The sequence below is a fragment of the Acinonyx jubatus genome, chromosome C2 (assembly GCF_027475565.1).
Source record: "Acinonyx jubatus isolate Ajub_Pintada_27869175 chromosome C2, VMU_Ajub_asm_v1.0, whole genome shotgun sequence".
NCBI classification, from domain to species: domain Eukaryota; kingdom Metazoa; phylum Chordata; class Mammalia; order Carnivora; family Felidae; genus Acinonyx; species Acinonyx jubatus.
The window spans coordinates 131,936,917-131,962,530 of NC_069384.1; the positions used below are offsets into that span (position 1 = coordinate 131,936,917).

General features: G+C 39.3%; 1 protein-coding gene across 4 annotated transcripts in view; it reads left to right on the forward strand.

The window, feature by feature from the left end:
• Positions 1 to 25,614, forward strand: part of PLCL2 (phospholipase C like 2) — a 188,458-nt gene that overhangs the window by 30,505 nt on the left and 132,339 nt on the right. Inside the window, exon 1 of one of the 4 annotated variants that reach the window (XM_053221495.1) lies at positions 15,111 to 15,923. The exons of the other annotated variants lie outside the window; for them this stretch is intronic. Coding sequence (XP_053077470.1) covers positions 15,846 to 15,923 — 78 coding nt within the window. The 5' untranslated portion in view covers positions 15,111 to 15,845. Of the gene's footprint in view, positions 1 to 15,110; positions 15,924 to 25,614 lie in introns of those variants that run through there. 4 annotated transcript variants of the gene reach the window in all.

A 25,614-nucleotide genomic window follows, 5' to 3' on the forward strand; every position in this document is an offset into this window, starting at 1 on the left:
TGTCATTCTAAGTGTGTATTTAATTCCCCTCTCCATTTCCTGGATTCTGTCTCTATCCTCTATGGAAAATAGACACAAATAGGATGGTATAGTAAACCCTTACGTACTCATCATCTAGCTTCAACAGTTATCAGCTCATGGCCAATCTCGTTTCCTCTGTAGTCCTACCCACTTGTCCCCATCGTGTATTATCTTTTAAAAAAAATTTCTTTTTATGTTTATTTATAATTGTGTATTATCTTAAAGCAAGTCTCAGCAACCAACACTCTGAAAGCAGTTGGGGGATTTGGGCAGGGCACCGGTGGCGTCCACTGCTTGGTGAACTTCCGGGCAAAGGGAATAGCGTGAGCTAAGACCTGTGGATGGCATTGCATAACTTATTAGTGGGGTGAACAACTTGGCTGTCTTTGAGGCAGGTAGCCTCAGGGAGGAGGCGGTGGGGATCGAGGCTGCATCCCAGGTTTTGGTTTGTTATACATTTTTGATGCTAGCCTTTAAAATAGCATGTCTATTCAGATGAAGATGGAATTAATAAAAATCTGATGGTAGCAGAGACCACTGGAAATACATAGTGTATCGATTTATTTTCTGATAATGCCTAAATTGGAAAATTATGGTAATGTGTGATAAGCATTGTGGCATCTAAGTTAGCTGGATATTTGAAACAAGGTTATGTGTCAGCCGCCTTCCTATTTTTTTAGTTATATTATAATTATATTTATAATATAATATAATATAATATAATATAATATAATATAATATTGAACTACATTAACTTAATATATATTATATTATATTTAAATATATATAATGTACTTAGTTATATTATAAAAGTAATGCTAGTAATTATAAAAGTAATCTTGGTACATATATGATGACATCCCAGAGTGCAGACATGGTTCTCACTGAGTCCCAGGAGTAACCTAGAAGGCTTGGGCTTGGGTTATCCATCTGTTTAACTTGGGTAAAAGTAGAAATATTTTACCAACCGAGGAGATCTTTTTATGTTCTTGTCTGATAAATTTAAACAGTTGTTATCCAAATTGATGCATATGAGCTGAGTTCTTGAGGTCATAACTTAAAATGTACACTCTTGGGGCACCTGGGTGGCTCAGTCAGTTGGGCGCCCTACTTCAGCTCAGGTCATGATCTCGCTGTTCGTGAGTTCGTGCCTCGCGTCAGGCTCTGAGCCTGCAACCTGCTTCGGATTTGTTTTTAATATTTGATTTGGATTTGAATTTATGGTAATATTTTGCTTGTCACTTTTTTTAAAATAGTCATATGGTGTTTCAAAATTGTATCACAACTGTGATTGATCTTCAACCTTAGAAGCTAAAAATGGATATAGAAGATGATCACAAGTAGGTAAAATGGTAAATTTTGGTATTAGTGTGTTTGGACATCAGCGCTCTCATCAAAACACAAAATGCAACCAGTTTGGTAAAATTGAAGGTCATCTGGCATTATTTAGAAAATATTACTTGCTAGTGGTTTAACATTTGTAGAGTAGTTTTATTCCCAAGCACTTTGTTTCATAGATTCAAGTTTGTTATTTCCCCATAAGACTTCATGAGTTATATCAGTTTGCTCTACTATTTTTCTTTGAAGGGAACTGAGACCTATTTGGTTGTATAAGGTGATGAGCGACATTGCTCAAAAAGCTAAAAATAGATTTGTGGGCTCCTGACTGTGAAAGCAGGTGCTCTCTGCTGAGTTATTCTGCTTTCTTGCTGAAGAAATATTAACGTACAATGACTGTGGCATGGATCCTAGTTAGGTCCATAAAAATGTACTTCCTCACCAAACCAAATCCACCATCCAAACAAACAAAACCTTTCTTGAGATACTGGTGTTGAAGATCGCCTCCTCCTGCCAGCTGAGTGTGTTCTCATTGTCCCCCACATCTGCCCCATCATGTCTGATGCTGGTACCAGGTTCTTGTCACCATATGCTTGGAACACTACAATAATTAATCTCCTTGCCCCGTCCTCTTCCTTGCCTCCCAATCCTTTTCGGATAGTTTTCAGATTAATACCATTATTGCACTATTTTAAACATTTTTTCACTCAACAGTTCCATGATGATCTTTGCTTTTAGGCTGGAGCCCTGACCTTCATCTTGGTTTTCAGGATACCTCCCATCTCTCCTTGATGTCTGTCTAGGATCCTTTCCTCCTTCTCGCCAATCCCTGTTGTAGCCAGCTTGGGCCTTGCAGACCGCAGTCACTTTACCATCCTTACTAGCATCCCTGTGGTTTTGTATGTTGTGCCCTACTCTAGAAATGCTCTTCCTTTCCTTTAGCAAGCCCAGCCCTTCAGTCGTGGGTGCTTCTCACTGGTTAGTTAAAATTTGATTATAAGGTATGCTATATTCTTTAGATTATAAGACTCTTCTGTGGGCTTACTAAATGTCTTGATTCAGAAAATAGGATCACTGCCTAGTATGAGATGTGGCGTAAAATTTTTCTTAAATCATATTGTCAGAATGTTGCTGAGATTCTATTATGATTAGTAAACAATTAAATTAATATTTTAATGGTTTACTGCTTTCTTCTATGTTTACCTGAAGCAATATCACTTTAGATTTGGCTGTAAGGAAATGTTTACATTTTGTCAAAGATTTTGAGAAATGTAGGGGCGCCTGGGTGGCTCAGTCAGTTAAGCAGCCGACTTCAGCTCAGGTCATGATCTCGCGGCCCGTGGGTTCGAGCCCCGCGTTGGGCTCTGTGCTGACCGCTCAGAGCCTGGAGCCCGTTTCGGATTCTGTGTCTCCCTCTCTCTGACCCTCCCCCGTTCATGCTCTGTCTCTCTCTGTCTCAAAAATAAATAAACGTTAAAAAAAAAAAAACTAAAAAAAAAAAAGATTTTGAGAAATGTAAAGTGACTTTGCTTTGAGAATATGAAATTAAATCCAATTACTTATAGAAGAGGAATATTATAAATATATTTGTGTATTTATAATTTAGATTTCATGAAGTCATTTTCATGATTGCATTGATAAAAAACAGAAGAAAACAAAACTTAGTCATTTTGTATAGGGTGCTTAAATTTTATGTGGAACTTTTTTTTCATCTATCTATTTTTGTTTTTAATTAAAAATATTTTTTTAATGTTTATTTTTGAGAGAGAGAGAGAAGACAGAGCACAACTGGGGGAGTGGTGGGGAGAAAGGGAGACACAGAATCCGAAGCAGGCTCCAGGCTCTGAGCTGTCAGCACAGAGCCCGATGTGGGGCTTGAACTCACGAACCGCAAGATCATGACCTGAGCCCAAGTCGGACGCTTAACTCGGAACCACCCAGGTGCCCCTCTATCTATCTATTTTTAAAGTAAGCTCTACACCCAACATGGGACTTGAACTCATGACCCTAAGATCAAGAGTCAGTATGCTATACCGACCGAGCTTAGTATGGAACTTTTGGTGTACATAGTACTTATGAGAAGTTTTTTGTTTTAGTTTTGAGTTTGGGAGAAAGTAGTTGGAGAGAAAATTAAGGTAACTCTAACAGATTTTAATATAGTCAGTAAATTTTTCATGAGAATAATAAAGCGTATTGTGTGTGTGTATATGGAGAAATATATTTAACAGCGAGCAGAGAAACTAGGGAAAAGCATACTAGTTTGATTAAATTTTCGTAAACATTAATATTATCTAGGAGAAAGATAGTTTTTCAAAGGATATATTCCTTATGTTCACCCATCATTAATTTTAGTATGTTGAATTTAATTTTGAGCTTATTAATTAGAGTATTAATGTACTTCCGAGATGCTAAATTTTAATTTTCAAGTTTTTTTCTCTTGGTGGTCCAATTTTACTGGTCTAGAATTTGTGGTATTAAAAATAAGATATCTTTATTTTTTTGAATAGAGTTTAGGAAATCTTAGTTTTTATGAAATTACATTATAATAGAAATGAATGATTAAAAATTCCTATAGAGTTTGTTAGAGAATCTTATTGTTATAGGATTTGAAGAGACCGTGGTTTAAAGATTGAAAGGTAGATTCATAAAATATCACTTAAAGTTGTAAACAACACTTTCAATTTAGGAAAGAAAGATTTCATCTGCATACAAAGCTGCATTAATAGATATTAGAATAAATCAATTAAAACATACTTTTTATAATGTGGTAAGGAAAAACTAACATAAACCAAACAATGCATAACATTAGTGAACGTTCTTCTATGAAGTTAAATGCTTTTGATTCAAGACCTGGAAGGTGCTTAAGTCTTCAATGAAATCTTCATATTTATTCTCACCGTGTCTTTTTTATTTTAAGCTGAGAGCTCTCAGTGTTAACATCCACACTCACTTTGTGCTGATATTTAGCCAAAACCTAACATAGAATCAGCATGTATTTGCTGGTAGATTCTCTGAAATTTTTCACCACATATTTCATGTTAGAGTCATCCATGCTCCATAGTTCATGAGTTTTTATGGCACTGGAACTTCCCGGTTTAGATATATTCTCTGGTTGTATAGGTAGGTTTATTTGCTGCTCTAATATTTTTCCTTTAAGTTTTATCACTGTTTCCTCTTCTTATTTAGGTGGTGTTTCATCTCTGTCACTAGGAAATTTCTATTGATTTATTCTGTTTACGCTGTTTTTCCTTTCAAATTCATCGTTTGCAGTATGGGAAACTTTGATTATTTTTAAAAAGGTCATCTTTACATTGTTTGGGTCAAGCCAGGTTTGGTGGAGGGAGAGGACAGTGCCCATCCATTGTCCACCCATCTCCCACTCACAGCTTTGTGCAAGAGGAAAGATGAGAGAGAAAAAGAGGGATACCCCATTCAGTCTACGTTTAGAAACATGGAACGGAATAAATATCATGAAGAAAATCCAGGCCTAACTTGGTTATTATACCTCAGGAAGTAATTCATGGGCATCTAAAATAGTCTGCCAAGGTTTCCATTATTTTTACTTAATTAACTCAAAGCATGCTTAGTAAGAGCCTATAATCTTGAAAAGCATTTCTTGTTTTGATCTGACTGAAAGGTTTTTTGTTGTTGCTGATTTTTGCTGATCATAGCCTACTTTAATACGATGCAAAGCATCAGAATTAACAAGGTACAAATTGACTCAGGAAACCTGCCATACTAGGAAATAGACAAATCTGAGGAAGGATGTAGAATATGGAATGAAAGATTATTCAGCTTTTTAAAACAACAAATAACCAAATATTTTGCTTTTGAGCTGGTTGTTTTTCACTGTTTTGATCAAGAAAATGTAATATCCCTTGCTGTTAGAGGTTTTGCTGGAGCTAATGGGTTTCTGTAGTGAACAAATTCATACGTCTACTCAAAGTATCTTTACTGAAGTATTGAAGAAGGGAAATAAAATGGTTCATGGGGTGAAGAAATGGTCAAGAGGGAAGGTGTCTTTCCTGGCACTGTTTCTCATGGAAAAATATATTCTGCAGTTTGGGATTCAAATTTGTTACTACCAAAACTCCAGGAATAATTTACCACCAAGAGCATCCAGTCTAAAGAAAATTAATACCATCTGTATAAAGACTCAGTGATATTATGGCATCAAATGAATGTGCTTCATATAACTCTATCATCTTTTTATTTAGAGGAGAAGTCCAAATTGTTGATGATGAATGTTGGAGTTATTTTGATGCAAATTACTTAAAGAGACTTAAAATATAAATATGTTTTCAACAGAATTTTGAAGGATAAAAGATAAAGATAGTTAAAATACTTGATTTTTCCTCATTGGTGTTCAAGTCTGTATGGTAAATTATATCTTAGGCTCTCTTCTCTCTTTTGTGATATTAGCCATGTGTCATCCTGTACCTCAAAGGGTAAAGGAGCAACTTGTGTGTTCTTTATCTCCTCCTTCCCCTTGCCTGTGTTCTTTGTCTCATGAGCTCCTTGGAGACTCATAGTTTCCTTAGTAGGTTGCCTGGCAGTGACTGGAGAATGAGATAGCTATGCTATAAAAGGCTCTTCCTTCCCTGGCCTGGCCTTTTCCTGGTACTTAGCCCTTTTCTGTCCTTCGTAATGCGGATGTGCATAGGATACGGTCCCATTTTGTTAAGGACATACATCCTCCATGTGCTAGTGGATTGATCTTCCTTTCAGTTGGGTCAGGTCTGAAGGGTCTTTTTAACCTTCTGTTATCTGGCCACCTAGCGAATAAATATAAGAATTAGTCCTATAACTATACGCAGCAGTAATCAAGAGTTTTAGTTTTTTTGGTTGTGTTTTTGGCCCAAACATGCTTTTGTGGTTATCTACTATATCTAACTGTATAACAAACTGCCTTAAACTTAGTGGCATGAACAGTAACCCTTTTATTATGATCATGGATTCTTTGGGTCAGCAGTTTGGGCAAGACACATCTAGGGTGTCTGTCTTTGCTCACCAATGTCTGGGCCTCAACTGGGAAGACTTGAATGGCTGGGTAATTCAAACAGTTGGGGCTTCCCTTCCTAGTTGGCTTACTCACACCCATATTGAGCACCTTGGTGTGGGTAATGGGAAAATTGGGCTCAGCCGAGTGCCTGTGTGTGGCCTTTCCAATGTGATGGTCTTAGGTGGTTGAATAAGCCTTCCAAGAGAACCAGGTGGAGCCTTCATGGCCTCTGTGACCTAGCCCCAGAGGTCACACTGAGTCACTTCTGTTGCATTCTTCTAGTTACAAGTGAATCATTGGCAGCCCAGATGCAGGGAGAGGGGAATGAGACCCTACTTTTTGATGGGACAGTGCAAGGTCACATGGAAAAAGACCATCTAGCATGAGGGACATTGTAGCAGTCATTTTGGAAATTTATGCAAAAGAGGAAACTACATCTTGATATTTTGATTCTACAATGCCAGATTTTTATTCTGTGAATCATTCAAATGTCTTGTAAAAAATTTAGTATTATGTAGAAAAGACTTTAGATGATTGCCTGATTATTCTCCTTTTAACCTGCTTGTGTTGCTATCTGACTTTTTATATGACTTTTGTATAACTGAAGAATCAAAGGACGACTGTTCAACAGTCTCATACCCTTAATCTGAGAGGCTAAAGACTGTAAAATTGTGCTAGTTTATTACAAGGAGGAGCAAATTGTCACCATGAACTTTGCAATCAACAAGGCATTTAAACCAGGAAGATAAAAGAAGAGACATGTTAAAATAATGGCAATTTTTGTGTGTGCGGAAAGTAATCTTTTAGATAATGTGTGAAAACTCCCCTTAAGGCTAGTGACTATGCTGCTTCCACATAGTAGCCCCAGAGGGCCACACATTGGGGTTTTAGCACTGGCTTTCCATCACCTTAATAGTGAGGGTAATAGGGCAGCATCATGTGTTCCACCGAGTGCTGAGTTATCATGACCTTCTGTGTTGGAGGAAAGAAAGTTAATGTGACAACCTGGGAAGTTACTTCACCTCACTAGGTCTAGATTTCATATCTGTAAAGTGTGGGGCTGAAATCTCTCCTGGCTATATAATGCTTTGAGTTTATTGTTCTTGCACTTACCTGGGACTGGAATAAGGCAGTCATATGGCAGCTCAAAGTTAATATTAAATTTGGAAGTACAAGGGTCATTCAGTTAAGTTTTAGAAAGTTATTAAATTATAATCACCTGGCAACATTTATACACCTGTATTAAATAATCCCAAAGGTGAAATAGAAATACTGGAAGAAAACTCTGGATTAGGTAAATTTTTTAAAAAGATGTGGGCATCATTCTTAAATTTATAGTATTTATAAATCATAATACTTAGTATGAAATATCGTAGGTAAAATTTTTAGTTTTATTCCTTTGAATCAAAAACCTGAATTTACTCATTCAGAGCCTGAATTTAAATTACTAAATAACACTTTAATAAGAAATGGTGCAATAGAGGTTCTGGGGCTTTGTTCCTTAAGTTTTCAAATTTATTAAAACGTTCATCCCACCTTTTTGTAATCCACCGCATATATAGTTATGTCCTTCTTTTCATTACTCGTATTTTTTATTTGTCCTTTCTTTTTTCTAAATTAGGCTTGCCATGGTTTATCAATTTCATAATTTTTTTTTTTTTTTATGTTTGCTTATTTTAGAGAGAGAGAGAGAGAGAGACAGAGTGCAAGAGCGCAGGGGCAGAGAGAGAGGGAGACACAGAATCTGAAGCAGGCTCCAGGCTGGGAGCTGTCAGCAAAGAGCCCATTGTGGGGCTTGAACCCATAAACTGCGAGATCATGACCTGGGCTGAAGTCAAAAGCTTAACTAACTGAGCCACCTGGCACCCCAGTTTCATAATCTTTTTAAACAAGGTTTATTGATCTTCTCTGTTGCTCTGTTGTTACCCTTTTGTTTCATTAGTTTCTAGTTTTATCTTTTTTTGTCCTTATTTCTTTTTCTTTTCTTTTTTGAGTTTTTTTTTTTTTTACTTTTAAAGTTGTATGCTTAGCTCCTTAATATTTTAGTCTTCCTTTATGTTATTCATTCTGTGGTTTGTATAGTTGGCTTATAAAAAATACATGCTTTTTCTGACTGACCTTTTTGGAGTCAGGTTGAGCAGGCATCTGTCTTCCTGGAGATGCTTCCTCCTGGAGATGCTTCCCCCAGAGTGAGGGAAGAGTGAGGAGGAGTTACCTCAAGTAGCAGTGCATGAATAAATGTTCTTCCCTGGGAATCCTCACTGCAAAGATTCTGTAAATATGGACTTCAGAATGGTATTTTCTGGAAGCTGTGGCAGAAGAATAGACAAAACAATTGGAAATACATTCAGGCATATTATGAAATAAATAATACCCATATGTGCCACCTATATGGCATCAGTCTAAAATTTAGTCGCCAGAAATGGAATCACCAGAACCCAGTTTTTTCCCCCTCACTGCCTCTGAGAGTGAAAAAAATCAGTGAGACAAAGAGCCTATGTGTTTTAAACAAACTGAAATAATTTGTCCATAATGTTTTGTTAATGGTACTGTTTATGATTTAGTTACTTTATTACCTGAAAAAACATCTACCAACAATAGCATGTAAATGTGACAACAGATGCTTGAGTCACTTGATTATGGATTCCAGATTCTTCAGTCTTGTTATTTAGAAGACCAGTGGCTTTAGATATCATTTAACTTTTTTAAAAGTGTTTATTTATTATTTAAAAAAATGTTTACTTATTTATTTTGTGTGAGAGTGAATGAGTGCAGGTGTGCGCGTGTGCATATGAACGGGGGAGGGGCAGAGAGAGAGGGAGAAAGAATTCCAAGCAGGCTCTGTAGAGCCCAGTGCAGGGCTCTATCTCATGGGAGATCATGATCTGAGCCTGAATTGAGAGACATTTAACTGACTGAGCCACCCAGGTGCCTCTCATTTAACTTTTTAAAATGGCATCTATTAGATATATTGTTAATCCTTGAATGTTTTTCTCCTTTTACAGATGAATAAGAGATAGCATTGTATTAGCTCCTAGAATATTCCACATATATATGTTGATTTTATTGTTTAATATGATTATATGGTAAACTTCTATTTATTTGTTGAGGCAATGAACAACTAGAAAGATGAACCAAAAGTTTAAAAATCAGATATGGAGATTAGAGAGAGTGAGAGAGAGCACTCAAGAGAGCAAGAAACAAGCTCCCTGAGCCTTGTAAGTGGCCCTTGCACACTGGCTTGGCCATTGGTGGGGGTACAGAGGGCCAGCCTTTAGGGAGAATGTGCTCACAGAATTCAGGAGTGCAGATGCTTGTGTGGGGTTTTTATTTAAAATTAAAATAGATTTACTTATTTAACTGGAGGCCACCCAGTTCCTCAAATACTATCAATAAATAAGTGTTACTGTATTGGTAACCACTGTGTTATAACCACCACTACATGAGAATACAATAAAGCATTTTGAATTCAGTTTCTCAATATCAGATCATAATCTATGAATATGTTTTGTTATTCTGTTTATAGTTTTTCTTTATCCTTGCCATTTGTTAGAAATTTAGTGTGATAACTGCCATTAAAATTATATCTCACCTTCAATTAAAGTTTGAATTAGGCATTTCATTCCAGAACAAAATGGGTCAAAGCCATTTAAAAAAGAAGGTGCTTAATATTTTGACTTAAAAGCATCTTTAAGGGGCGCATGGGTGGCTCAGTCAGTTGAGCCTCCGACTTCGGCTTGGGTCATGATCTCGTGGTTCACGGGTTTGATCCCTGCGTCGGGCTCTGTGCTGACAGTTCAGAGCTTGGAGCTTGCTTCGTGGATTCTGTCTCCTTCTCTCTCTGCCCCTCCCCTGCTCATACTCTGTCTCTCTCACTCTCAAAAATAAAGGAAACATTGAAAGAAAACACCTTTAAGCATTACATGTTTTATTGTATTTAATAATATTTATTTAATCTAGCCCATATGATAATTTTTTCTAAGGGAAGGGGGTCAGGTGGTCCACTTCTTATATATGTGTAGATAGCAAGAAATACCTGCTGCCTAGTAGGTAGAGAAATGCTGGTCAGATATTTTAATCATATCTTTTAAAATGGACAGTTCCACAATAAATTTGCCTTAGTAGAGAATCTTTCTTTTAAGTAATTAGTGCCAAAGCTTTAATATAAAAAAGCTTTAAATATAGTGACCGAAGGGTCAAGGAAATGGTATATTGGAAATGTGATTTACCTGCTTTATGGAGGACTGTAAATTGGTGACTCCCTAGCCATTCTTGGCAAGCTGGCAAAATATCTAATAAATGGTAAAATCATTGAACACATGAGCTAAGAACAGTCTTTTGAGAAATACGGCATCTGGATTTCCCTAAGAGGAGATCTTATTTCACCATGCTTTCAGAATTATTCAAAGGCTGAGTGGGGATGTGGATGAGAAAAACAGGAGATGCACTTCTGCCTGTATTCTAGAAAAAGATGTGAAATAGAAGTGTGACAGACTTTAAAAGAAGAAAGTTCTAAATTCCCAGGATATCACTATTCATTTTCATATGCGAGTGCAAAAATGTTTTCTAAAGACAGATGCAAATCATTTTAGCATGATCTTTTACCACTGCCTCTTTCTATTAATTAGGCAATCATCAAGAGAGAATTTGATCATGAAGGGTCCAAATAGAACAATTTTCTATTTATGTAAGGATACAGGAAATACTAAGATAGCTGTGTGGAAGATTCACATCCAGGAAACTGGTAGCTGTGGGGGAAAAAAAGTTGCTTTGATTTTAGTAGGTTGGTTAAGTTGTACATATTTTTAGCAGGACAAGAAAAGAGAGAGAGAGTTGCATGCCACTATTTGAAAAGAATGTGATACAACAAAAACTATTTTTAATGTGTGGTGGGGAAGAGGAAAATTCATGCTTTTTAATGGTTATGAACTTAGAAAATTAATTCCTGCAAAGCAGAATCTTCACTGCTAGAATAGAATTTGGCTTTGCAGTTTTTGTTATGTTAAAACTTATTCAATAAGCAGAATTTTAGTATTCAGAATTCACTGCAATTTAGAGTTTGCAATAGAAATGCTAAATTAAAACCTATTTTAAGATATAACCTCCCTCAAAATTTTAAAAGAATTCTGAAGTTTTGAAATGGTCTAAAAATGTAACTCTAAAGATTTGAAATCTCCTCATGTTTTTCTAACTGGATAGATCTTTCTTAGATAATGCATTGTGTCTCTTAATGCTCATAAAATATTCTTTCCTTGGTCAAAAGAAATCATTCCTAAGATTTTATAATTCCGCCAAATATGGCTATAGAGGAGGCTATATTTAGGAAGTTAATCTTCCTATGCATGTATTTGGTAATAGTATAATATGTATAAGAGAGGGCTTAGAAACTTTGGTGTTAGGTGCTATTGAAATGTATACTGCCAGTATATTTCTGTCAATAGAAAAATCACAATTGGCAATGGGCAAATGAAGCATTCTGTCTATAAATGGGCACAGAGTCCTTTCTTAGCCCACAATAATTAAAATGAGTGTATTATGTTTTAGGAAGAAAATCTTTTTAGAGACAGCTAAATATGCTACCTCAAAAGAAGTAATCAAATTGTGGGATTTCATTAAAGACCCTTTCATCACTCTTCTGTGAAGGCATCTATTGATACTTTGGACAAAAAGCTTCTGGAGGCAAAATTTTGCATATGGAGCCCTGATTTCCCTATTGATAACTTGCTGTAAAATTAGAATTAGAAAAGGGTTTATTGGAGAAAATAGCAACCCCTCTTTAGTAAATAACCTAAGATAAACAATCTTTAAGAATGAATTTGAAAGATGACTAAGTATAAGAAAATGTTTTAAGCACTTAAAATCAGCTCACCTCCTGCCCCCTCCTCCAACCTTTGATTGAAATATGATTTGTGTGGGACTCCCCAACTAGCCAGGGTGGGTCAGTCTCCCTGAAACATGTAAGGCAGGCATCTCAGTCCTTTGCCCCTCACTGGAGGGATAAGGCAAACCTCCTTGCCACTGTGGCTACTTGCCACTCTAGTGATTTAAAGGTAGGGGTGGGGACAGGCAAACAGTCTGAGAGGGTGTGTGTGTGTGTGTGTGTGTGTGTGTGTGTGTGTGTGTGTGTGTGACATCAGGAAACCTGGTTGTGAGCACTGGGGAGGGCCAGGCAGCTCTCGGATGTGAAGGGAGCAGGAGCACAGCAAGAGAGCAGAAGCCTGGAGGCTGGTGAGTGAGAGTGGCCAGGGGTGCGTAGATGGACACCTGGATTTCCATCTACTGCCTTCTCTTATTATATGAAGGATCTTTAGCAGAGAGCTGTTAGAGCCACCATAGCACTCACCTCTCATTGGACTTTTGTTCACAAGGAATTTTGTTTCATTGAACTCCCAGTCTTTCTGTGTCAGAAACACCCAGTGGCATGGGGCTTAGTTCAGTTGCCTCACACAACTGCTTCTGTTAGTTTTGCCCTTAAGTAAACATCAGTTCTTATTTTTCATCACATTTGGGGAATTTTCAGCCATTATTTCTTAAAACATTCTTTTTTTTTTTTTTTAACATTTATTTATTTTTGAGAAGAGTGAGACAGAGCATGAGCTGGGGAGGAGAGAAAGAGGGAGACACAGAATCTGAAACAGACTCCAGGCTCTGAGCCGTCAGCACAGAGCCCGACGCGGGGCTCGAACTCACGGACCATGAGATCATGACCTGAGCTGAAGTCGGACGCTTAACCAACTGAGCCACCCAGGTGCCCCATTTCTTAAAACATTCTTATTGCTCCTTTCTCTCTTTCCTGTCCTTCTGGAACTCCCAGCTGGTGGGACTGGTGGTGTCCTGGAGCTTTCTTAGTCTGTGCTGATTTTTCTTCATTCTCTTTTCCTTTCTGCTTCTCAGACTTGGTGGTATCAGTTGACCTACCTTCAGGTTTGCTGATTCTTTCTTTTGCTTACTCAGTGAAAATTTCATTTATTTCTTGTACTTTACAAACCCAGAATTTCTATTTGGTTCCTTAAAAAAAAAAATAATTCTTGTCTACTTACTGATAATCTCTTTTGAACGAGACATCATTTTCCTTTAGTTCTTTGCACATGGTTCCCTTTAACTCTTTGAGCATATTTAAAATAGTTCACTTAAAGTCTTTGTCCAGGGGTGCCTAGGTGGCTCAGTCGGTTAAGCATCCAACTTTGGCTCAGGTCATGATCGCACGGTTTGTGAGTTCAAGCCCATGTTGGGCTCTGAGCTGTCAGCACAGCTTTGGAGCCTGCTTTGGATTCTGTGTCTCCCTCTTTCTGCCCCTCCCCTGGTTAAGCTCTGTCTCTCTTGCTCTTTCTCTCTCTCTCTCTCTCTCTCTCTCTCTTTCTCACTCTCTCTCAAAAATAAATAAACATTTATAAAATTAAAAAAAAAAAACAAAGTCTTTGTCTGATTAGACCAATGTGTGTGCTTTCTCAGGGACAGTTTCTATTAGTGGCCTTTTCTCCTCTGTATATGAACCATATTTTCTTATTTCTTTACGTGCTGTGTAATTTTTTGTGTGTGGAAAAATAGATATTTTTAATATTGTAGCGTGGCAACTCTGGAAATTAGATTCTCTTCACTCCCCAGGGTTTGTTGCTACTTGTAGCTGCTGTTGCTTGTTTTGTGACTTTCCGTGCCAATTTTGAGCAGTCTGTATTCTTTGTCTTGAGTCAATGCTATCTCTATTCTATCAGCTTAGTGTCTCTCTAGTGATCGGATAGGTATTGATAACTCCGCCTTAGCCTTCACCTCCTGCATGCACAGAACTCGAGGGTCAGCCAGAGGTGAGAGTTTAAAGTTATCTCAGGGCTTTCCTGAGCAGATACTTAGGCCCATACCTGCACTTGACTATCTAGATTCCCAGGACTATGTCTGATCGTTTTAGTCAAAAGCTCTACCACTGAGCTATACCCCCTCTTTGTGTGATCTTTTTAAAGCGTTTGTTTTGACAAAGCATCTCAATCCCCAAATTTTCTTCCCAAGCTTATTGGTTAGTTCATTGTTTACTCCAACAGTTATTTATTGTCCCAGGCAGCAGCTACTAGTATATTTACTTTTGAGTGTTTTTGACAACTCCCTGGGGCAGCCGCCTCAGCTTTGGTAGAGTCCCAAGTTAGGAGAGCTGTGGCAGAGCCTGGAGCCCGTCAAGCTGAAGCGACCAGGCAGATCACAACACACAACCACACTTCTTTCAAAACAAACTCCACTCTGCTTCTTCTGGTAATGGTATCTGTATTGGGAATATGGGCTTTTTTCTTCAAGGCTCTTTGCTGAGCTGGAGAGCCGGGGATGGTGCCAGGGTAACTTATAATACCACAAAGTGGCCGGCTTTTCCTGCTGAGATCTAGCTGTTTTTTATTAAGTGTTCCCCTGGTTCCCCTGGTTGCTGCAATATTTTGGTGGTGTCCCAGGTTTAACAAAGTTGATTTTGACAGTTTTGCCAGTTTATTTGATGCTTTTATGGAGCAATGAACTTTTGGAGTTCTCTACTCTGCCGTTTTCACTAATGTCGTTTACCATCTGACTTTGATTTTATATAGGCTGCTATCAACTTCAAACAGAAACTGCTTAATTTAAACTCAGTCTAGCTCTAAACCTTTCCTGATGAATCTTTCTCACTAATATATATATTTCTCAATGTATATATATTTCTCTCTCTCTATGTATATAATAGACTATGGTCTATAGGCATATCTAGAGCAATTTTATTGATTTTTTCCAAGTTAATGTAATAAAAATTTAAGATCTGATGTCTTTTTAATAAGATTCCCTTGCACAACAATAAATAAGATAAAGCTTAGAGAATCCTAACAATTGCTGCAAGGTTCAGCTTTCCCAGAACTTATCTAATTTCTAAATAAATATTGTTCACTGCATCTCTTGTATGTATTATTTGATTGATGACTGTCTTATCCACCAGTCTAAGAATCCTCTAATACAAAGACAGTCTCTGTTTTTATCCATCTCTGTACCCCTAACACTAGGCCTGATGCCTGGCACATAGTAGGTGCTCAAGAAACGTTAGTAGAATGAATGAATAACTATAGGGGCTGTTAGATGAAACACTATGGAGTGAAGACCTTTATGACTTGAATTATCTAGACCTTTAAAATCATGGAGTTACAGGAAATCTTCCTGGGTCAAAGAGTACATATTCAGGTTTTATCCTTAGTTTTTGTGGCTTACTTAGAAAGTACTAAACGCCATATCCTATAGGACCCATCTCTTTTAATCACTTTCTGTTAGACTTTCAGGATAAATTTTTTCTCTGTATTTAAATGAATACAAAATGCTCTTAGGTCATATGGTATCTAACAAAAAGAGTGAAATCTAAATTAGAAGTCTAGGGTTTTAGCATTCTGAGCCTCGGAACTGTCAGCTTTGTGAACAGGTTAAGTTTTTCATAACCTTCAGTCACCCGCTGATTGTGCCTGTTCGGGGACATTGGCACAGAAAATGAAGGACGATGGATGTCCCCCTTGGCTCTGTAAGGGCCATTGCTGTTTCCAGGGAGGATAGAAGATGGTTTACCCGCGTTGTCAGTGTAAGTCCGTGATACTCTTGAAGGAACAGTTCTTACTGGATATTAGAAGTTACCTTTAGGTCTGAATTTCAGATTTTGTTCCGCTTTACTTCATGTATATGGAAGTAAATATACTTAAATCTATTAAATCTACTAAATATAGGTTTTTTTGTTCCTGTCTTTGTTATTTAGTGTGAATGACCTAAGTCACTATGGTTAATTGGCATGTTTTATTGGGACACCTATTTACCTTAACCAGTTCAAGTTATAAAGATGAGCTTTATTGTTCATTTTGTTTATTGTGGTTATCCACTGTACCTTTTTTTGGTTTTTTATTAAGATGTAATTCCCATGCCGTAAAACGCACCCTTTTAAAGTGTACATTTCATTGGTTTTTAGTATATTCACAGTTGTGCAACTGTCACCACTATCTATCTAATTCTAAAACATTTTTATCTTCCCTGAAAGAAATATCTTGCCCATTAGCAGTTACTCCCAGCCCCTGGTGACCATAAATTCACTTTCTGTGTCTTTAAATTGCCTATTTTGGACAGCTTATATAAATGGAATCATACCCTATGTGGTCTTTTGCAACTGGCATGTTTTGCTTAACATAATGTTTTCAAGGTTCTTCCTTGTTGTAGAATGTAGTACCAGTACTTTATTCCTTTTTATGGCTGAATAATGTTTCATTATCCAGATTTGCTACATTTTGTTTGCCCGTTCATCACTTGATGGATATGTGGGTTATTTCCACCTTTTAGCTATCATGAATAATGCCACTGTGAACATTTGTATATATTTGTGTGGACATGTGTTTTCACTTCTCTTTGGCTATAAACCTAGAAATGGAATCGATGGGTCATATATGGTAACTCTGTGTTTAATTTTCTAAGGAATTGACAGATGCTTTCTAAGGTGGCCCAGGTGACTGTTTAAAGTTCACAAAACAAGGGACTGGCCTACTCACACTTCTTTATTTAGAAAAAAAATTTTTAATGTTTACGTATTTTTGAGAGAGAGAGACAGAGTATGAGGGGGGGAGGGTCAGAGAGAGAGGGAGACACAGAATCTGAAGCAGGCTCCAGGCTCTGAGCTGTCAGCACAGAGTCCTCTGCGGGGCTTGAACTCAAGAACCCCGAGATGATGACTTGAGCTGAAGTCGGATGCTTAACCCATTGAGCCACCCAGGCGCCCCTGCCAAAGCATGCACCCCCATGGAGCACTGTCTCTGGAGGGCCTGGGATATTCCCGGAAAAGGGTCAGAGACCCTTATTAAACAATGACAAAAGATTGAGAGCTTTTAGTATGCTATCTAATGTGAATTGCAAAGAGGAGGATACGCAGCATGTTTGCACACTTATTTTGCTACAAACCACTTTTCAAAGGGCAGCTTACAGGATGTAACACGCTTCCATTCCCTGATGCAAGTCTGTTTTCCAAGTGAGAAACTGAGGTCTAGGGAGGCAGCCAAAGTCTCCATGTTAATTAATTTCGTAATTGCTGAGGGAGCACCTCCCACCTGCTAACCTCAGTGTTAGGCACCGGGGGGACAATGACAGTAATATGGGACAGGCGACTCCAGCACTGGGTGAGTAGTAAGTAGAGGACAGTGCATTGAACCTGGGGCACCTGTGGATGTGACAGTAGACCAGTTGGAGAGACAGATTTTGATTCTGTGAGTAATAATTGAAGCCAGGGACTGGATGAGAGCACCCTAGGGATGAGGAGGCAAGGATAGACCATCAGTATTTAAGGGTGCACAAAGAGCAGCCCCAGATGGAGACCAAGGAGGAAAGAGGAGGAAGAATTGGGACAGGCCAAGGGCTGCCTTCTGATAGTGCAGAGAAGCAGCCCAGGCCACAGAGGCGGAAGCCTGTGTTCTGAGTCCTGCCTGCCTTGCTCACAGGTTGTGTGACACTGGCTACGTGTCACTCTAATTCGCGAAGGTTTGATTCATAAAAGGGCTGTAATTGTAAACCTACTTTATCAGCTGGTAGTGAAGCCTTGATAAAGTTTGCACGGTTCGAAGGATCATACTTGGCATACACGAAGTGCTCAGTAAACATTGGGTGATAGCATCATTCTTATTATCAAGAAGAGGACTTGGAAACACCTGCCGCATTCAGGATCACGGAGGTTGTGGGTGACCTTGGCAAAAATCCATTTCAGTGGAGTGACAGTTCGAGGAGTGAGTAGGAGGTCGAAGAGTAGAGGCTGTGAATTTAGACATTTCCTTAAGGTTAGTTATGAATGGTTTGGCGGAGGACTGTTGCTGGGGACCAGGAGGACAGGTTTAGGAGAAATCGATAGGAGAGGTTTGAGCACACGTAACTGCGAAGAGCGAGAGGCTGGGGAGCTGGCAACGGTGAAGCTCAGCAAGGGCTGGGGATAATTAGGAAACAAACAGCTTAGGAAGGCGCACGGGATGGGCCCCAGAGCGAAATTGCCTTATGCCAGGACTTGCCTCAGAGCATCCAGATACCAGGGCAACTGAGACTGGCACGTTCCTGAAAATCAGGGTTCAGCGCACCATTGTGGCATTCTGCATAAAGAGAACATATGTCATACGTATCCTGAAAGGGCTCCTGGGAAGACAGGCAAGAGTCAGAGCATCTTGGTAAAGTCTTCTAACACCCTGGGAGTCGCCTTGGAATGCAGATTCACTTTGCAGTCATTATTAACTTAAAAGGAAAAAAAAAGCCTCCCAAATTTCACTCTGAACTGCAGCCATTGGCGCCTGTCCTGATTTCCCCGTGCACGGATGCATCTGCCAACACTCCCTCCTCCTCTGGTAGCCGTTGATGGGTTGTTCTTCCTGGTGTCCTGTATGAAGCAGGAGGAATTCCTACTCTCCCCCAGTCTTAGAAGGTTGGGGCAGCCCAGGCCTCCCAAAACTTACAGAGAGGGGGACACTCTCTGTTTCCTGACACAGGAGCTAGTTGAGGTTAAGGAGCCTACTCCATGCTTGAATCCGAAGGAGCACGTGGAGCATGTGGATAGCTGGTGCACACCTCCACTGCCTTGTAGGGCCGAGTGTGCAACTCCAAGTCTAGGCTTTGTTTCCACACTGCTTTCTGGACTCCCCAAGGAAGGCCTGCATGGTACCTCCCATAGGCTCTCAGGGACTGTCAGAAGGCCGAGACCTCTCTTTACAGATGGAGAAATATTGTGGAGGGCGGCTAGCACAAGGACGCAGAAGGGCCACATGATTCTGAATTTAGAGCTGGGGTCTTCCGGCCAGAATTTGCCTAGTGTGCCTCCTCCCTCAGGACCTGGAACGGGGCTCTTTGGCGATACATGCTCCTAGTTTATTCCCTTTTCTTTTTGTCTAAAAAACATTTAATGCGGGTTAGAGTATGCTTTTGATTATTTCTCCATTTAACTTGAGGAAGTAACCTCACCGGTTCCTATTTTTGTTCCCATCATTTTGAAGCCAGGGAAGACTTCCTGAGTAGATGGAAGAACACCCAGATTTTGAGGGAGTGCTCCAAGGGCACGAATACTTGCGGCTGAGAGAAAACAGTGGCCCTCCCTCGACTACTGCAGGCAAGAGCCAGTATTGGGAACAGCTGTGTTTAAAAGTCTCCTAATTGTTATTTATTCTGTCTGTGGATCTGCAGTCCAACAAATGTATGAATAGGACCTTTGCTGATCGTATCTCCTTGTTTTGATCAGAACTGCTGTAAATAAGGGGGCTATAGCGTACTGTTTGCTTAAATTCCTAGTGCTTTTACCACAGTTCAGTGTTTTTTCTTTTGATACAGCCTACTTCAGCCTCTGTTCATTTCTAAGAAGTTGAATGTAGAGTAGTTAACCTAGAGTTCTGGAAACCCCCTGAGGGACTACGTCTCAAGTCTGTGAACCCTGTCGCCTCTCTGAAACCTGAGTCCCTGGTTTTCTTATGCCTCATAGAACCCTCCTGAACTTCAGCATGTACTGAATTGTCTCAGTAAGTCTCCTCCTCTTCAGTAGTTCATGTGTCATTAATGGCATTGTTTCCAAGACCCAAGCAAGAAATCTTGGAAGGATCTTTACCTCCTTTTTTGCTCACCTCCAGCCTGCATTTGGTTACTCCCATCTTCTGAGATGTGTATTCTAGTGAAGTCAGCCTGCACTCTTTCCTCTGTGTGACTGCAGGTGGGGGTGTGGGGCCTGTCTCTTTACAGGGATGCTTCTGCTTGGAATTCTCTTCATTTTGGCTAGCTCCTAGCCCCCCACCCACATGTCACATCTTCAGCAGAGCCCTTCCTCCCTGAGCCCCCTTCCCAGGGAGATGTCTTTCCTTTGTCCTCTGGATTGCTATTTCTTCTTTCACTTCAATCTGCATGAAATTATTTGGTAATTTTGTATTTGCGGGTTTGACTCTTTGGCTAGATTATGGGATCTTTGAGGATAGGAATCCAGTTTGTACTTAAATATGTGTTTGGCACATGTCAGCACAAAAACTAGAGGCTACATTTAATTGACTTGAATTTAGAAAAAGATATATGGGGTCAAAGAGGAACCATTAAATGATGCGTATTATTTCTTGGTTGATCTCTTTTTAGTCTTTTTTTTTTGTCTTCCTTACTCGTTTGCTTCTCTCACTTAGAAAGAAGTACATAAAAGTTCTGTTCTTATAAAAACAATTTAAATATAGTCTTTCTGTATCAGCAGATAGAATAACCTGGTATCTAATAACTAGATAATGGTTACATTATCACTGTTCTGTCCAAACGCAGTTTCATTAACATCTGTTGACATCATAGACAAGGCATCCTCTTAGAGGCTGAGGGTCCAGGTTCCAGGCCTAGTGCTGCCATTTATGACCTGAATGACCTCAGCTATGTCTCCAGTGTTTTTTTAGGCTCTGTTTTCTCCTTTATAAGAGGAGACTAATAATACCTACCTGATAACGTTGTTTTAAGGATTAGATGAGATATTGGATATGAAAGGGTCTTGTATAGTGTAAGACATAGAGTAAATTCTGATATAGAATAACTTCTCATGTGATTTTTAAGTTGAATCTGAATTTATATACATTAGTTAATTAGGCCTGGATTTGATAATCTGTCTACTAGTTGGTTTAAGTAGTACCATCTGTAAGCGTGTGTGATATTTCAAGAACTCAGTTTTCCAAATCTTTCTCTATTTCATGTCAGTAATATCCTTTTTTGGTATTAACGCCTTAGGAATATTATTGCAACTGATTGTTCTATAAGACCATTGGACTGAAATTTTTCTTCTCACTTAAAGATTTTTGGAATTCTCATTATTTCTCTCCCATGTTTTGGATAATATTGAATTAATGGTATCATTTTTTTAAAGGTTTTATTTATGTTTTTAGAGTGTGCAAGCGAGGGAGGGGCAGAGAGAGGGGGACAGAGGATCTGAAGCGGGCTCTGCACTCACAGACTGACAGCAAGACCCTGATGTGGGGCTTGAACCCACGAACCACAAGATCATGACCTGAGCCAAAGTTGGACACTCAACCAGCTGAGCCACCCAGGTGTCCCTTAATGGTATTGTTCAAAAAAAACTTGGTAATAAGATTTAGCAGTTTTTGGAGGTATTTGTTTTCATCTCGGCATGAAGACAAGAGATGTTTCATGGTTATCACTGTTTGGCATTTCTGCCGAATTTTCTCTCCATCTATTGCCGTTCTCCTTTGGGAAGGGGCCTCCACTGCATCGTCATATGCTGGTTTGTATGGGGTGAGCATGATACCTGGTTGGCACCAGGACATGTAGGAGATCTAGAACATAGTCTTCCCTTGCACATGTCTTTAAGGTGTAGGAGAAACGAATTTGAGGTGCGATCTACAACTTACCGGTTGTAGACAGAATCTAAAACCCAGTTCTAGTCAAGGGGAAATCGGCCTGCCCTGTTCTCCTGCCTTGTTGGCTGTGCCAAGCCAAAGGAAAAGGAAGAGCCCATTGGAATGAAGGGTTTTTTTTTCTCCCTCTTTTTTTCTTCCTTTTCTTGTTTTCCTTGTTCTATCCATTTTTTATGGTAATATGAGCTCTAAGGCAGAATTTATAGTTAGTACTATTTGGCTGTACGAATTCATAGTTTTACTTTTCCTTTAAGGTTGATTTCAGCGCCACTTCCTGGGAAGAAACCATACTAGTTACACACTGCCTCCAAGAAAATGGAACATACCTAAGTATTGTTAGACAGGGGGAGTACTTTATAGTGGCTGCGGCTCAGGACATTCTTGGATGAAGGACTGAGAAAGAGGAGCAGAGTAGACCCAGGGGAGAAGGCCACAGCCCTCCTCTGAGATGTACTTTAATTACCTAGCAGGGACCGCTGCATATGAGAGCCTTGTTCCGGAACACTGGACATTGTAAGGACTTTTTATGTGGGGGAGGGGAAAGGGTATGTTAAAATCTCCTATGAAGAGTTTTGTCGAACATTCATACCTAGTTAGTTAAATAGGAATCCACAGTAGGCCGTCATTGAAATACGTAGCACACTAACGAGGCTGAACAGTAGGGTTATACAAGGAGAAGTCTCCCTCACCATCTCGGCCCCTGCCCCTCAGTTTCCCTCCCCACAAGTGTGTGGTCCCAGAGACGGTCGATGGATGTGCCTGCTCTTCGTAGACACATAGCAGCATATGACAATAGTGTTCATCACTTTGCTTGTTTTTCACCTCACGCTACTTCCTGGTATTTTCCAAGTCGGTCTGTGAAGACTTTCTCATTCTCATGGCTGCACAGTACTCCACTGTATTGATGTATAATTTATTTGACTGGTTTCCTCTTAAGGGACATTTAGGTTGCTTTTCATCTTTGATTATTACCAAAGGATCCGGAATGAAGGAACTGGTTTTTAAATTCTCTTCCTGGTTTGAGAAAGCTGAACTAATAGGATGTGCTGTATTGATATGATTTTAATAGTTTGTCCTAGAAAAAAGAATAAAAGAAACTATGTAGACTCTCTGTTTCCAAAACAATAGAAATCACATCTTAAAGCTTAAATGCTTAAAGCAGAACTAATAAGGACCTAAGAACCACAAAAATGGTCTAAAAATGTGCAGCTTCAGTATGTCTATGCAGGCAGCTATGCCCAGGTGTATGTACTATGGAAGAGTTGAGCATGTGTAAGAGATGTTGTTGGTGTCGTGGTCCGTGAATAAAGGAGGGAGCTACTGCGCAGGCAGACCTTTGTGTCCTCTGAAAAGACCAAGCAGTGATAAAGGAGACCTAGATGCCAGCAAACTTCAGTGACCCACACACAGTTCCAATACAGCGTGGCCATTGCTCTATGGGATACGTGCAGGCACTGTGGCAGCACGTGCTCTGGAGGGACATCTAACTCAAGTGTGGCAGAAACAGGAGAGGTTTACCCCGAGGAGGGGCCTGCTAAGCTGAGCCTTGAAAAATGTGTTTGGGGTGTATAAGTTAGCTATGGGGTGGAATAGTGTAGGGACCGTGTTCTCAGGGAGAAAACAGCAGCATGCCCAGAGACCATCTGGTCCATTGGAGGAACTTCAAAGTGTGTCTGAGGTGGGTGGGGAGAGGAGGCCTGCAAGGCGGTCCCGGGTCAGGATATCCACAGCTCTCTGTGAGAAGTAAGGAGTTGGGACTTAGCAATGGGAGGCCACCGATACTGGGTGTGTGAAGTAACCTGCCTTGTGTTTGTAAGATCTCATGCTGACTGCCAGGCGGAGAAGGAGCTGGGAAGGGAGCTGTTGCAGTCATCCTAGTGAGGGGCGATTGCTGGACATAGGTGTGGAGGCAGAGACACAGCCCTCTGGTTGTTTAGTTAAAAAAGAATTAAAAACCGTGCATTTAATACACACATCTTTATGAGCTTTCCGTATTGTTTCTTTTGAATAAACCTTAGAAGTGGAATTGCTGAGTCAAAGGAAATGAGATTTTAAAATCTTTTAGTAATGTAGTCAAATCGCTTCCGTAAAGGCTTTACCAATTTTCAGGTCCACTGGCAATTCGGACACTGCCAGCTCCCCACTTTACCGTCACTTTACCGTCACTGAGTGTTACCGTTGCTGGGAATGGACATCAGTCTAATAAGTGGGAAATACATGTCTTTCCTCTGTTTTAATTTGTTTCCATGAGTACTGGTGAGCTTGAAGTTTTTTCATGTTTACCTATGAATTATATTTCCACAAATTGCGTATTCATGTTTTTATTTTTCTCTTCAACCGTTTATCTTTGCCTTTTTTATTTCTAGGGGCTCCATAAATGTTTAACCTTTTGTCTTTTATATATATTGCCCCTATATGTTCTGATGTTCCTCTAATTTGTTATTCTGCTTACTTTTGTTTTACTGAGCAGAAAGATTGTATTTAAATGCAATAAAATGTTTTGCTCATGCTTTCTGCCTTTAGTTTAGTACCCAGAAAGTCCTTCCTCAACCCTGGGTTATATAAATATTGGAATTCGTATAAAATATTCACATTTACTTTCATCTTCTACCTTCAAGTACTTAATTGATCAGGATTTTTTTGGTGTGAGATGTGTTGTGGGAATCTACCTTTTTAGTTCCCAATGGTTAAAGAAAAAAGTTAAAATCCTTTTTTCTGAAAGCAAAAATCAGGAACCCTCTCCTAAGTCTAGCAAAGAATTCTTAGGCAGTTTGTGTGGGGAGGCAGTCTCAGAGACTGGATTTAGAAAAATTGGTATTTCTGAGGATTTTGATACTATTTTACATGGTCAAAAGAATCCAATACATGGGAAAGTTCAGCTCATAACATATTGCCCACAGTTAATACGGGGTTGCAATCTGCATTTCACCAACTCAGAGTTATCCTTTCTCTTTGACACATTAATTAACGTTGGAATGACTTTTCAGATGGATGGTGGCTATAATCTTTGTGTATTCATAGGTTCCTTTCTACACAGGACATCCAAGATGACCCATTCTCTTGACTAAGGCAGAGGAAATAAGATCAACACCAAAGATTGTAGAGTCTTGACCCTCAGTGCTGAAGCAAAGCCTCAAAATGACTCAAGAAATCTTAGACAATAAAATGCCGCAGTCCCTGACATTCATCATTTTGGCAGCAAGATAAACATTTTCTAAACTTTTAGAAACAAATATATATGTGTACACACACACACACACACACACACACACACACACACACACACACACACACTAACACTCTGGAGCTTGATTTATTTTTCCTGAGAAAAAGCACTGCCATGTTGTGCCTGTTTAGGAGAGAATGAGAGAGGAGTCTGGTGACGGGACAGTTTGTACATGCCCTCTGGGGCTGTGCTGTTCCTTTTAGTATATGCCCTTGGCTCTCCAGTGAAGCCTTGCTTCCCAGGAAGTGCTGTTTGCAAAAGTCTGAGGTGTGGTTTGGTGGCTTTCAGGCCACCCAGATGCCATGTGTATCTGTTTGATAAATTATGTGGTTTGTCTGTTCTGTGTTTTGCCATCTTGTTTAAGAAAAAAAAGGAAAAAAGCAAGCAAGCAATGTTATGTTAAATGTTTATCATTTTACATGAATTTATGGAGAATCTAAGTGTAATTGCACTCCTGAAACAACTAAAGGAATTTTCTTGAGGTGATTTGGTCTTTTTTTGAGGATATAAATATCAACTATGAAACCGTACGTTAAGATTTTCTAAATACTTTTTTTTTTCAACGCACTAAGCAATAGTTTTTCAAAAAGAAAGGCTATAATTGGCTACTCTTTGCATATCCGAGATCAATAAGAGAAGGTGTATTGGAAAGTCATCCTTTTTAAAAT